At 35.1% G+C, this 12,915-nt stretch overlaps 1 protein-coding gene across 1 annotated transcript; it reads left to right on the top strand.

The window, feature by feature from the left end:
- Positions 1–6,905: 6,905 nt before the first annotated feature.
- On the top strand, positions 6,906–7,862 carry LOC130041699 (olfactory receptor 11H12-like). The gene has a single exon (XM_056133944.1). The coding sequence runs from the start codon at positions 6,915–6,917 to the stop codon at positions 7,860–7,862; it is 948 nt and encodes a 315-aa protein (XP_055989919.1). The 5' UTR covers positions 6,906–6,914.
- The last annotated feature ends 5,053 nt before the right edge of the window (positions 7,863–12,915 follow it).

Genomic DNA, 12,915 nt, shown 5'->3' with positions numbered 1-12,915 from the left:
TAAAATGAATCTTAAAAACTGAGAATGCTTGCTGAAAGTAGACTATAGACCAAACATGATTGCCACTCAATGCCTCTTTTGCAAACCACAACACCCAAAAGGAGAGAGAGAACAAAAGGGAATGCCCTGCCACAGAGGCAGAGTAGGATGGGGGGGGAATGGGGGATAGGAGGGATACTGGGATCCGTGGTGGTGGTAAATGGGCACTGGTGGAGGCATGGGTATTTGATCATCGTATAACTGAAACCCAAGCACAAAATTTGTAAGTCTACAATTTGTAAGTGTACCTCATGGTGTCTCACTAATAAAAATAAAATTTAAAAAAAACTGAGAATGCTTTAAAAAATTATATGCGTTTTTTAGGTTGTAAAATAAATCTTAAAAATTGAGAATGCTTTAAAAATATATACACATAAAAATTTATATATGTGTTTTTATGCAAGAAACCCAAGCAGCACAGAGAGAAGAGAACATAATCAAACACTTTTAAAAAATCAAAGACTGAAACTATGAATTGTTTTTTCATTTTCTACTATGAACCACTTGTCACCAATTAGAAATATTTTTTTTGTTTTTTACTCGTGATAAATGGTTTTCTTATTGGAAAAAAAGTATATATTCTGACTAGGAATACTTTGCCTATTCTATGTTTTTCCTGCTAGTTATTTTACTTTATTAATGATTTTTCTTGTCATATAAAAAGAGTCTTAACAAAATGCAAAAAAAAATATCAAAGCTACTTATAGACAGTTAAGTATGTGTCATTTGAGTTTTCTAAGCCAGAAATCATAAAGTACTATGTAGAAAATACCAAAAAGGGAGTAAAGTTTATTTACTTTTGTGAGATTGTGAGAGGTTTTCCCAAGTATACTATATTATATCATTATATTATTTTTTGATTATTTTCGTCCATGTTAAACTTAGATTTTCTCAGTAATAAACTTGATCACAACAGTGATGGAAAGTGATTTGCTAGTTGGAGTTTAAATGTCATATAAATTCTGTTTGGAGGTATCTAATGTGTTTTCAAATTTCATCTGAAACACCAGACACAGATAATATTTATTGGAGATGTTACTCATGATGGTATCTCTCCTGTTGAGAAGGACATAGATAATTTTTCTGCTCTGAAAATTTTTGCCTTTTGCGAAATACTGCAGTTAAAATTGCATTTGAGGAAAACAAATATTTAACCCCCCAAAAAAGAAATTTTTGATTCAATAGATGAAAGAATCTGAGAAGAACACTGGTAGTACTAGATAGGCTTAAGAAACACAACCATGAATGCAGTGGTGTCTGTTACATAAATTTGATTCTATTTTATTCAAACATTAGAAATGCCTTTAAAGAGTTGTAGCCCTAGATTTCCCTGGTGTTATGGAAAACTCACTGTTCTGTGACTGTTTCTAAGTGTATAAATCAAGGGAAAAAAACTTTTATGATTTCTTAAATTTAAAAAGTGATGAATTTCAGAATATATAGAGACAAAGACCATGGACAATAGAAGGCTCTTCATTTTCAAAGATTCAAAGAACAGCTAGGGAAGTAAGTGAGCAAAGTCTTGAACAGACTTATTTGAGAAACTTACATTGTTGCATGTCAGGAGCTACATGGGTTCAGAGATGGAATATGTTTCCCTGCTAGTCATCCCACCAGCCCCTTCTTCAGAGTCCCGGGTCAGCAAAAATAAGAAATCTTCAGATGACCATCACAGTTGTCCAGTGTCTACCCTAACTGCATCCTTATAAGTCAAACCCTAAATGAGGGGTTGTTTGCAGTGACTAGAAAGGCATCCTGTCCCTGGGGTTCTGCTGTATGTAAGGTTTTTGTGGACCTTAATGCCACTGCTCAGTCTCTAATGAGCCTTGGGATTCCCTAGGCTGCTGTTGTTTAAATTATCTTCATCTTAATATTTTGCAAGAAAGCAGTTCTTGAGCCTTTGAAGATTCTGTCCTCATCAGCCTTAGTAAATTCTATTCAGAGTCAGTATCTTCCATTCCAATCCCAACATCAAAGCTTCCAAAGTGCCTGCAAAGGACATGCCCAGTTACTAGACTTACTGTTCTAAATAAAGATCAAATTTATGGTTACTCACTCAAATTTTACAAGTTACAGTTTATCACAAAATTTTACAATTCCTCACTAAGAAATTTGCAATTACTCATGAAGAATCACTAAAAATAAATAATGTCATTATCTTCTTTCTCTAGATAAAAATTTAACTGTCAAATCATTTTTATCCTAAGAAATAGTTCCTAGAAGAATAGTTGGCATAATGTGCTTTCTTTCTTTATTTTTTATTTCTTTTTTAATTAAAAAAAATGTTATTGAATCACCGTGAGCTACAGTTACAAAGCTTTCATGATTGAATTTCAGTCATACAGTGATCAAACATCCATCCCTCCACCAGGGTACATTTTCTACCACCAAAGTCCTGAGTATCCCTCTCCCCACTCCCCCGACTCCCACCCTCCCCCATGGCAGACAATGGCAATTTCCCTCTGACTCTCTCTCTACTAATGGGCATTATGGTTTGCAGTATAGATGAGAGGCCAACATGTTTCGTCATTTATCTACTTTCAGCACATATCTCCCATCCCTCCAACCATCATTGATACCTCCAACCATCATTGACTTATTGATCCCTTCTCTATCCCAGCTGCCTTTTCCCCCAGCTCAAGAGGCAGGCTTCCAACTGTGGAATAATCTTTCTGGCCCTTGTCTCTACTGTCATTGCATGTTGGTCTCATCATAATGCCCTTTTTATATTTGGAACGAACAGAACTATAAATTAATCCAAAATAATTTTGATGTTAACAGAGCATGTGTTTGCAGTGCTTTAAAACAAAAGTTTACTCTTCAAACTTCTGTAAGTTTGCTTTATGTCAATCTTTGGTCTTTTACCTTTTTATTTCTCATGTTTGCACAAACATATGAGAGTTTTTCTTTTTGTTTTTTGTTTGTTTGTTTTTAGGCCACACCCAGCAGTGCTCAGGGATTACTCCTGGATCTATGCTCAGAGATCACTTCTGATAGGATTTGGGGACCATTAATTTGATGGGAATCTAACTCAGGTCACCTGCATGCAAGGCAAGGGCTCTACCCACTGTCCTATAACTTAGAAACAATCAGTTACTTAAACATGAAAACAATATACTTTTCTTTGATCTTAGGAAACAAAAACTTTTGGATTATTGCATCTATTTTTTTTGCCACCAGTGTATTTAACAGTGTCAATTACCAATATTAATTATGAAATTTAACCAAATTAGTTTGTATAGATTGGATTCTTGTGTCCACTTAAAATTCATATATTGAAGCCTAACTCCCAGTGTGATGGTATTTAAAGATGAGAGCTTTGGGAGATGATAAAATCATGTGATGAATCCCTAGTGAATGGAGAACAATGCCATTATTTAAAACACCTCAGTATCCTCTTGCTTCTTTCTCTTTGTAAGATCATTTTTGTGAATAAGAAAATAGGTTCTCTCCAGTCACTAAACCTTTGGGAATCTTAGTCTTGAACTTTCTAGTGTCCAAATTGTGGAAAACAAATCTCTGTCATTTATATGAAGTCAGAATGGATTAAAATGAATATCAACATCCATTTACTTGCTAGCACAGAGAAAATAAGAAAGTTCTTACTCCATGTTTGCCACTCAATGCCTCTTTTGCTGATCACAACACCCAAAAGGAGAGAGAGAACAAAAAGAATGCCCTGCCACAGTGGCAGGGGGGGATGGGGGGGTTGGGGGGGAGGGATATTATCCTGGTGGTGGAAAATGGGCACTGGTGGAGGGATGGGTATTTGATCATGGTATGACCGAAATCCAAGCACAAAAATTTGTAAATCTACAACTGTACCTCATGGTGTTTCACTAATAAAAAATTTTTAAAAAAAGAAAGTTGTTACTCAAGAATTTCTGGCACACACACATCTAGCATATAAAAATAGCACAATTTCATTAATTTTTATAGTCACATCCCTCTTTGTGTTCCTTATAGATGCAAAAATAAATTTCTGCCTTAACATGTTATAGATGCAGTAAATATCCTATCAGAATTATCTGATTGTAATTTTGAAATATATAAAAGCATGAGGCAAATTAAGACTATGATAATCAGTGTTTTAGATAATTAATTTTAATTTTCAATTGGATAAGTATCTATGTATTTTTCATTATTAATTTAGTATTTGTTCAGATCTTAAAGTCAGCCAAATATTGGGAATTATGTGCAAGAAGATATATTACCGAGCAATATGACTACTGTTGGTAGCAAAATCATTTATCAGAAATAAAATTTAATTAATGGAACACATTATTCTACATTGGAGGGAAGAACTGACTCACAAACAGTAATGAGGGAATCTGGGGATCTAATTTCCACCCAGCCAACCCAGCCAGAGAGTTCCGTGTTCCGGTTAGTAATGTGGTAGGCCATCCTGGCTATTGTAGTGTTCAGAGGCCCATGCAATGCCAGGGTTTGGCCTTGGGTCTCTACACCGTGCAAAGTATGTGTACCTGACCTCTGAGCTACCTCCAATCCCAACTATATATACTAGATATTTTGAAGTAATGCTAACTCATCTTATCAGTGAAACAAGTAAACTAGGTTTATGAAGTTTGGACAAGTTCATTTAATATATAAAAAAAAAATCAGTCATTTACAGGGAGAGAGTCAGTGTGAGGGTTCATACCCTATGATAGTCAGAGCTTACTCCTAGATCTGTGCTAAGGGATCACATCTGGCCTCAGGGAATCATATGCAGTGTCTGAGATCAAATCCAAATTGATCACATGCAAGACAAGCACCCTAGCCTATTGTATTCTCTCTCCTGACCCCAACAAATCAGTCTTAACCAAAAAATATAACATTTTGAGTTACAGTCTAACTTGTTATTAAAATGATAGAGGAAAAAAACATTTGCTTAAAAACCAAAATAATAAGACCATTCTGTTAATCCAAAAATTCATTAATTCATTCAAAGTTCTTACAATATGGAAGAGGAGAAAATATAAAAGTGCACAAACAAATATGACAAGCAGTGTGAGATTGATATCACAAAAAAAGAAACAAAAAGATAATTAAACAAAATTCAGGGATGGAGAAGGTAGTTAAAAGAAGAATGAAAAGTAAGCATTATGGGAACTTTTTATTTGGACATATTTTTCTTGTTTCATTCATGCTATGCTGTTATTCTCAATTCTATAAATTCTATAAATTTTCTATAAAATTTTGTTTTTATGTCCTTCACATTGTTCTTCAATTTTTTTCTTCACATTACCAACATACCCAAACTTCCTACCAGAATTTCTGGTGAAACATTGGCCTGTTTCTTAAGCTCTGTCAACTTGGAAACTTTGGGGAATCATACTTGAGATGGACAAGTCATTCTATAAATGACAATGCCTCAGAAAGTTGGTGCTGCTTTTTACTGCTTCTTCAGAGAGCATCTAATTATGGAGCCAGTGGCTTGGAGGAGAACTTTCCTAATGATTTAGAGGCCAAGTCCCAGGAGAATATATGATAAAGAAAGTGCCTTCTTACTTTTTGTGTCACAATAAAGCTCCGTCTTGCTGGCAACAGAAGAATATGACTTATCAAACAGGTACTTGAAAGAGCTGGTCAATTTCAAAGTTATGATGTCTTTATTTCTTGAGCACTGTAGAGAATCATGACACCTCAATATCAATCTCCTTTTATTCCATAATTTTTTAATGTTGATTTAGTAAGGCTACTGGCTTGAAAGGTTTTTAAGTACATTTATTACTGAAAGTACTACAAACACAGTTTTAACAAAATCATTCTAAAAGACTTCTTAGAGCACTGATATAGAGAATAGAGTGGAAGAAAAATTCCTGTTGAAAAATGTGTTTGTGCAAGAAAACTAGATCCAACTGGATCCTTAGCATCTTTTCCATGAGAATATAAAGTGAAGAAAATTTACTTATAAAAAATGTATTTTTATTTCTGTAATATAGTAGAATTATTTTATTTTAGACAGAGTATAAAAAATATTTTATTTGAAGAGACTTCAGACACTAAATTCCCATTCTTAGATTTTATTTTGAAATTTTTTCAACAGGTAAAAGAGAAAGCAAGAATTATTTTCGAAAGAGGAAATTGCAATATCACAAGATTGAAAGTGAATTTGGTAAGTAACATTATAGCATTACATTTTTATAATGCTAAAGCCAAGAGCAAAAGGAGCAGAAAAGCAGAAATATAAACTCTAAAATTATTCCCAACTCACTATAAAATATATCCATTTATTTCTTATGTTAAATTAATATATTAAGTAATATATTATTTTTTCTTACTGTGGCAATGGGCACACCTGGTAGTACTTGGAGGCTTGGAGAAACAAATGATGCTGAGAATAGAGCCAGAATCAATCAGCCACATGTATGGCAAGTTCCTTACTCCCTGTGTTATCTCTCCAGCCCCAAGTCATAAATTTAACTGAGATATAAGTAGGAATTTATAAGATATAAATATAAAGCTTCTTTACTGACACTGTGATTCTATAGTAAGGTTTAGGAAAATAAACTAGTGCTTTCATTATGTTAATGTATTACAGTCTTTCTAGAACATTTACCCAAAAATTAATAGGTTGCAAAGTGAGCTTAATTTTACCTTGTTTTATCATGATACCATAATAAGGGAGAGACCTTATTACTTAAATAGGCCACCTAAATAGGCAAGCATTTGTTTCTGTACCATCAGCTACCTATTATACCCCAAACTCAGAATAATTAATCTAGGAAAAGTAAACTATGTTTTCATCCTGGTGATTTTATTGAAAAACAACTTTGTATTGATTATCTTCTTTTCATTCTTAAAAAGAAACACATTTGAAACTTGCCTTACTGATACTGCTATATCTCTTGAACTTTCAGGTTACTGACACAATGAATGTCTCTGAGACAGACTCCAGTTTTACTTTTGTAAGAGAATTTATACTCCTAGGTTTTTCTTGTGAGTGGAAGATTCAAGTCCTGCTTTTCTCATTCTTCACTACAACGTATGCTCTGACCCTATCAGGGAATGGGGCCATTGTTTGTGCACTGCGGTGTGACCGGCGACTCCACACCCCCATGTACATATTCCTGGGGAATTTCTCCTTTCTAGAAATCTGGTATGTCTCCTCTACTGTGCCCAAGATGCTGGTCAACTTCCTCTCAGAAAATAAGTCTATATCTTTTGCTGGATGTTTTCTCCAATTTTATTTCTTTTTTGCTTTGGGAACATCTGAATGCTTCCTTTTAACTGTCATGGCCTTTGATAGGTACCTAGCTATTTGTAAACCCTTGCACTACCCTAATACCATGACCACACCTCTATGTATCAAACTGGTCATTATTTGCTGGGTGTGTGGATTTCTGTGGTTCCTGATCCCCATTGTCCTCATCTCTCAAATGCCCTTTTGTGGTCCAAATATCATTGACCATATTGTGTGTGACCCAGGGCCACTATTTATGTTAATGTGTACCTCTGCCCCTAAAACCCAGCTGCTTTGCTATACTCTCAGCTCATTAGTTATTTTTGGTAATTTCTTCTTCATCCTTGGGTCCTACTCTCTTGTCCTGTTAGCTGTGTTACGTATGCCTTCTGCCACTGGGAGACATAAAGCCTTCTCCACCTGTGGGTCTCATTTGGCTGTGGTATCACTATTCTACGGGTCTCTGATGGTCATGTATGTGAGCCCAGGGCTAGGAAATTCTGTTGGGATGCAGAAAATTGCAACTTTGTTTTATGCTATGGTGACCCCACTCTTCAACCCCATCATCTATAGCCTCCGGAACAAAGAGATAAAGGCAGCCCTGAGGAAAATTCTAGGGAGTGTCAATATAACGTAAAACATACTACATGAGCCCACCATTATCAGGTCAGTATCACCTAACAAAGAAACAAACAGAATTATATCGTTTAATAAATGTTCACGTCTAAATCTGATACTGAACCATATCAGCTTATGAAATTAAGTAATGATAGGACCAACAATAATTATAAAGCAGGAAGATGGCATAGATAATCGAAATGTTAAGTTCTTCTTTGGCAACTAGATTGTATGTTAATTAGGAATGTATGCATTTGCGTGTTTTGGATAATTTATATGATTTATATGTGACAAAAAATCATGTTAAATTTGATAACTTAGATTAATGATTCTAGGATCAAATCATTGTGTCATTTTGGTTTACTCAGTTGTAAATAAAATGACCATAATTTATTTGACCATGGTTCCCATCATATTTGACATTATTATTATTGTAATGGGGTCATTCCTGGTAAATAAATTCTTAGAAGTAATTATCCAAGATATCTGTGGGACAATAATAGTATGTTGGCTTAATGACATCCAGTCATATGTGATTTTTTTTACATATTTCACTTTTCCCAGTTCCATTGGAACTAATCTAATTTGACAAATCTAATTCCAAATACAACAGTATCAATCAAAATATTTAGTAATGTAGTTATCTGAATAGTAATATATTTTATCTGTGTGAATCAGCACTTAATGAGCAAATCTACTAAATTGTAGATAATAAAATATATCTCTCCAAAACTGTAGAGGGAAGGGCTGGAGCGATAGCACAGCGACTAGTGCATTTGCCTTGCACGCGGCTGACCTGCATTTGATCACCGGCATCCCATATGGTCCACCGAGCACCGCCAGGAGAAATTCCTGAGTGCAGAGCCAGGAGTAACCCCTGAGCATCGCCAGGTGTAACCCAAAAATAGCAAATAAATAGAAAATAAAAACAAAACTGGAGAGAAAAATAGTATAATTGGTAATACATTACTTAACTTTTTAAAAAATATTTAATTTCTATTTGCTGCTGAAAGTTAAAATAACATAGCACTATAGCACTGTCCTCCTGTTGTTCATCAATTTGCTCAAGCAGGCACCAGTGACGTCTTCATTGTGAAACTTGTTGTTACCGTTTTTGACAGATTGAATATGCCATGGGGAGCTTGCCAGGCTCTGCCTTGGGGGCATAAATTTTTCTTGTTTTGCTTTTTGGTCACACCCAACTATGCATGGGGGTTACTCCTGGCTTTGCACTCAGGAACTACTCCTGTCAGTGCTTGGGGGAGCATATGGAATGTTGGGAATTGAACCCGGGTTGCCCACATGCAAGGCAAACATCCTATCCGCTCCAACACCAAAGGAAAATTTTAAGTAAGAAAAATCTCCAAATTTCATCACTGCCAAGCAACTATTTTCATATGTGTATGTGTGTGTTTTATTTCATAAAGAATAAAACTTGTTCCCATAATAAAGCAAAATTTTATAATCACTGTTTTGCGAGCATAATATACCACTCAATATGATTTATATTGTAACTTTTTATGTCATAGGATACAGTTTTCAGAAGTTAGATTAGAATGACAATTTACAGAATGAATTAGTATTCAGGGAGTTAGAAATTCCATCAATCACAAACCTTTTATTGATCATTATCATTACTTCCACTTTTAATTGTTAAATAAAAGCAATATTAATTAGAACTCATGATTTAATTAAAAAACAAAACTCCCATAAAATCTAGTATGTAAAATTATATGCATATAATGCAAATAACATTTTTACCTTAAGAACTTTATCTTACAAAAATATCTTGATAAAGATATGAAGAAGGTAGAATTGCATTTGCGAGCATCTAAATGGATGTCCCAGATATAACAGCTCTTAATTCTTTTAACGTGAGAAGTTAAGTTCCTTGATTAGTCTAAATAGATCTCAATCATTTATCTCTTATTTAAGTAGATATTGAGAATATTTTCAAGTGCTATGACTTATCATATCCTGAGAACAGAATTTTAAAGTCATGAGATCAGACAAGGGCTCAAAGTAATCAAAAGGATGCAAGGAGACAAAGCAGAAAATAGTTCTACCGTAATGTCAGAAATTCAAACCTTCTGTTATTAAGTTAACATATTTGTGTGGTCAATAGCACAGCGGTAGGGCATTTGCCTTGCACGCAGCCAACATGGCCGACCCGAGTTCGATTCCTCCACCCCTCTCGGAGAGCCTGGCAAGCTACCGAGAGTATTCGATATGCCAGACACAGTAACAACAAAGTCTCCAATGGAGACGTTACTGGGCCCGCTCGAGCAAATCGACGATCAACGGGAGGGCCTTTACTTTTACTTTACTCTATTTGTGTGGTCATTAACTTTTCAATGATGTCTTCTTATAAGTTAAACACTACAAACAATTCAAAGCCTTTTCCTCTGTATTAAATCATGTTACATACCACTATAAGTTTTATATGCATGTATTTTTCAGAGTCAGGAAGCATTTCAGTAATAAGGTTGGGGTGGTAAAACAAGTTTTCTTTTTTATCTGAGCATTTACAGCTAGACTGTATTTTCAAATGATTGTGCTGGTTAGTGGTTTCCTTGGGGAAAATGAAAAAAATGTCAGTACTTTTCACTTTCAGGTGTGAATCATTAGTTGCCTTAAATTCTTGTGATATAAAAACGCCAAATCTCTCATACAAAGTAAAATGTATTCATAAATCCAAACATTATATATATTCTATATTCATAGCACTGTAGCACTGTCCTCCCGTTGTTCATCAATTTGCTCGAGCAGGCCCAGTAATATCTCCATTGTGAGACTTGTTGTTACTGTGTTTGGCATATCGAATACACCACGGGTAGCTTGCCAGGCTTTGCCATGTGGGCGAGATGCTTTTGGTAGTTGCCGGGCTCTCCGAGAGGGTGGAGGAATTGAACCCGTTTCGTTTCGTTCGGCTGCGTGCAGGGCAAATGCCCTACTGCTAGGCATGGGCACATGAGAGGACAGTGTTACAGATATACAAGAGTAAAATATGTAAATTTGCTTGTTTCCCAAATATAGGTTTGTTCTTATTGATAATATTGAGAGGAATAATGATTAATAATTTGATTCACTGCGGTATGCCAGACACTTTTATAAATCCTTCACATAACTTACTATATCTACTGCCTTTGACAATCCAGAGGTCAGGCCAATATTAATGCACCTCCAATTTACAAAGGATGAAATAAGAATAAAGAGTTGGAGATGATTTTTGATTCAAAGACATCTATCCATAGGGTCCATACATTTCTAGTCTGGAAAAGAGCTAGTACTGGCATCACATGGATTGGTCTCAAATCTAAATATTATTATTATTAATTATGTGACTTTATGCAATTTTGCCTTATTCCTTGATTTTTAAAGATCTATTAAAAAAGAGCTAATGATAATGCTTTCATCACAGAGTAACTGTGATGAATAAATGAAATCAATCAGAATAAGATCTTATATAAGTATTATACAGTTCATTGCAATTTGAACTGTTGTAAGAATCTTTATCATTTACAAGACATTTTGACATGGTTTCTCAGTTTACCCTCACAAATTATAAGACAGTTAGGATAGAAATCTCATAGGATAGAAGAGACTCAAAGAAAACAAGTAGTGTTTTTCTTTTTTGTTTTGTTTTGGGGACACATCTGGTGGTGCTCAAAACTTAATCCTGACTCTGTAGTCAGCGATCACTTCTGGAGGGGCTCAGGGGACCATATGGGGTGCCAGTAATAGAACCTGGGTCAGCTACATACAAGGAAAGCCTTTTACATGCTGTGTTTATTTCAAACTGAACCCAAAAATATTATCCAAGATTACTTAAAGGATCAGATCTTATTCTTCAATGTCAGTTAGAAATCTGCTGTTCCTTATACTTGTTTTACTGGAAAGCATGCTTATGTCCTCTGTAACTACCTTCTAAACTGCATAGCAATGAAGGCCAAAATTCAATTGAGTGAAAAGTTTATGTATGAAACTCTATTACTAACAATATTATAAATTGGTGACAAAAAAATTTAAAAATTAATCTCAATTAATAGCACAAATAATTACTGAGAGCAAAATTGCACTTAGAAAACATGAAAATTTTTGTTAAGATAATAATTTCATGAAAAAGTACAAAAAATATGTAGTAAATACAATGTTCTACTACTCAAAGAAGGGACACACCATGAAAAACTATGATTATACAAGTTAATGCAGAGTGACATAAGAAAGAATATTTGGAACTTTTCCCCTCTTTTGTATGAATGTGATTATTTCTTATATTTCCATGACAATATTTCATTCAAGTACGGGTGAAGGGGTAATTTAAAAATTAAGTTTAGGGGGCTGGAATGATAGCACAGCCAGTAGGGCATTTGCCTTGCACGCGGCTGACCTGAGTTCGATTCCCTGAATCCCATATGGTCCCCTGAGCATTGCCAGGAGTAATTCCTGAGTGTAGAGCCAGGAGTAACCCCTGTGCATTGCGGGGTGTGACCCAAAAAGAAAAAAATCAAGATCAGACAGCATAGTACTGGAACAAAGGCAGAGTTACAGATCAATGGAACAGGGTGGAATATCCCTACATACAACCCCAAATGTATGAACATCTAATCTTTGATAAGGGAGCAAGAAATGTGAAGTGGAGCAAGGAAAGCCTCTTTAACAAATGGTGCTGGCATAACTGGACAACCACATGCAAAAAAATGGGCTTAGACCTCGACTTAACACCATGCACAAAAGTCAGATCAAAATGGATTAAAGATCTCAACATCAGGCCAAAATCCATAAGATACATTGAAGACAAGGTCGGCAAAACCCTCCACGATACTGAGGCTAATGGTATCTTCACAGATGACATGCTACTGACCAACCAAGTGGAAACAGAGATAAACAAATGGGACTATATTAAATTAAGAAGCTTCTGCACCGCAGAAGATACAGTAACCAAAACACAAAGACAATCTACAGAATGGGAAAGGATATTCACCCAATACCCATCTAATAAGGGGTTGATATCAAGGATAGACGAAGCACTGGTTGAACTCTACAAGAAGAAAACATCGAACCCCATCAAA

The sequence above is a fragment of the Sorex fumeus genome, unplaced genomic scaffold, assembly GCF_029834395.1.
Source record: "Sorex fumeus unplaced genomic scaffold, SorFum_2.1 ptg000098l, whole genome shotgun sequence".
Classification (NCBI taxonomy): Eukaryota; Metazoa; Chordata; class Mammalia; order Eulipotyphla; family Soricidae; genus Sorex; species Sorex fumeus.
The sequence above is the reverse complement of the archived record's forward strand: the minus strand, read 5'-3'. Positions and strand labels throughout refer to the sequence as shown.

What these genes read in the sequence shown, in the direction of transcription:
- LOC130041699 (XM_056133944.1), top strand. Translation starts at nt 6,915, where the DNA reads ATGAATGTCTCTGAGACAGACTCCAGTTTTACTTTTGTAAGAGAATTT.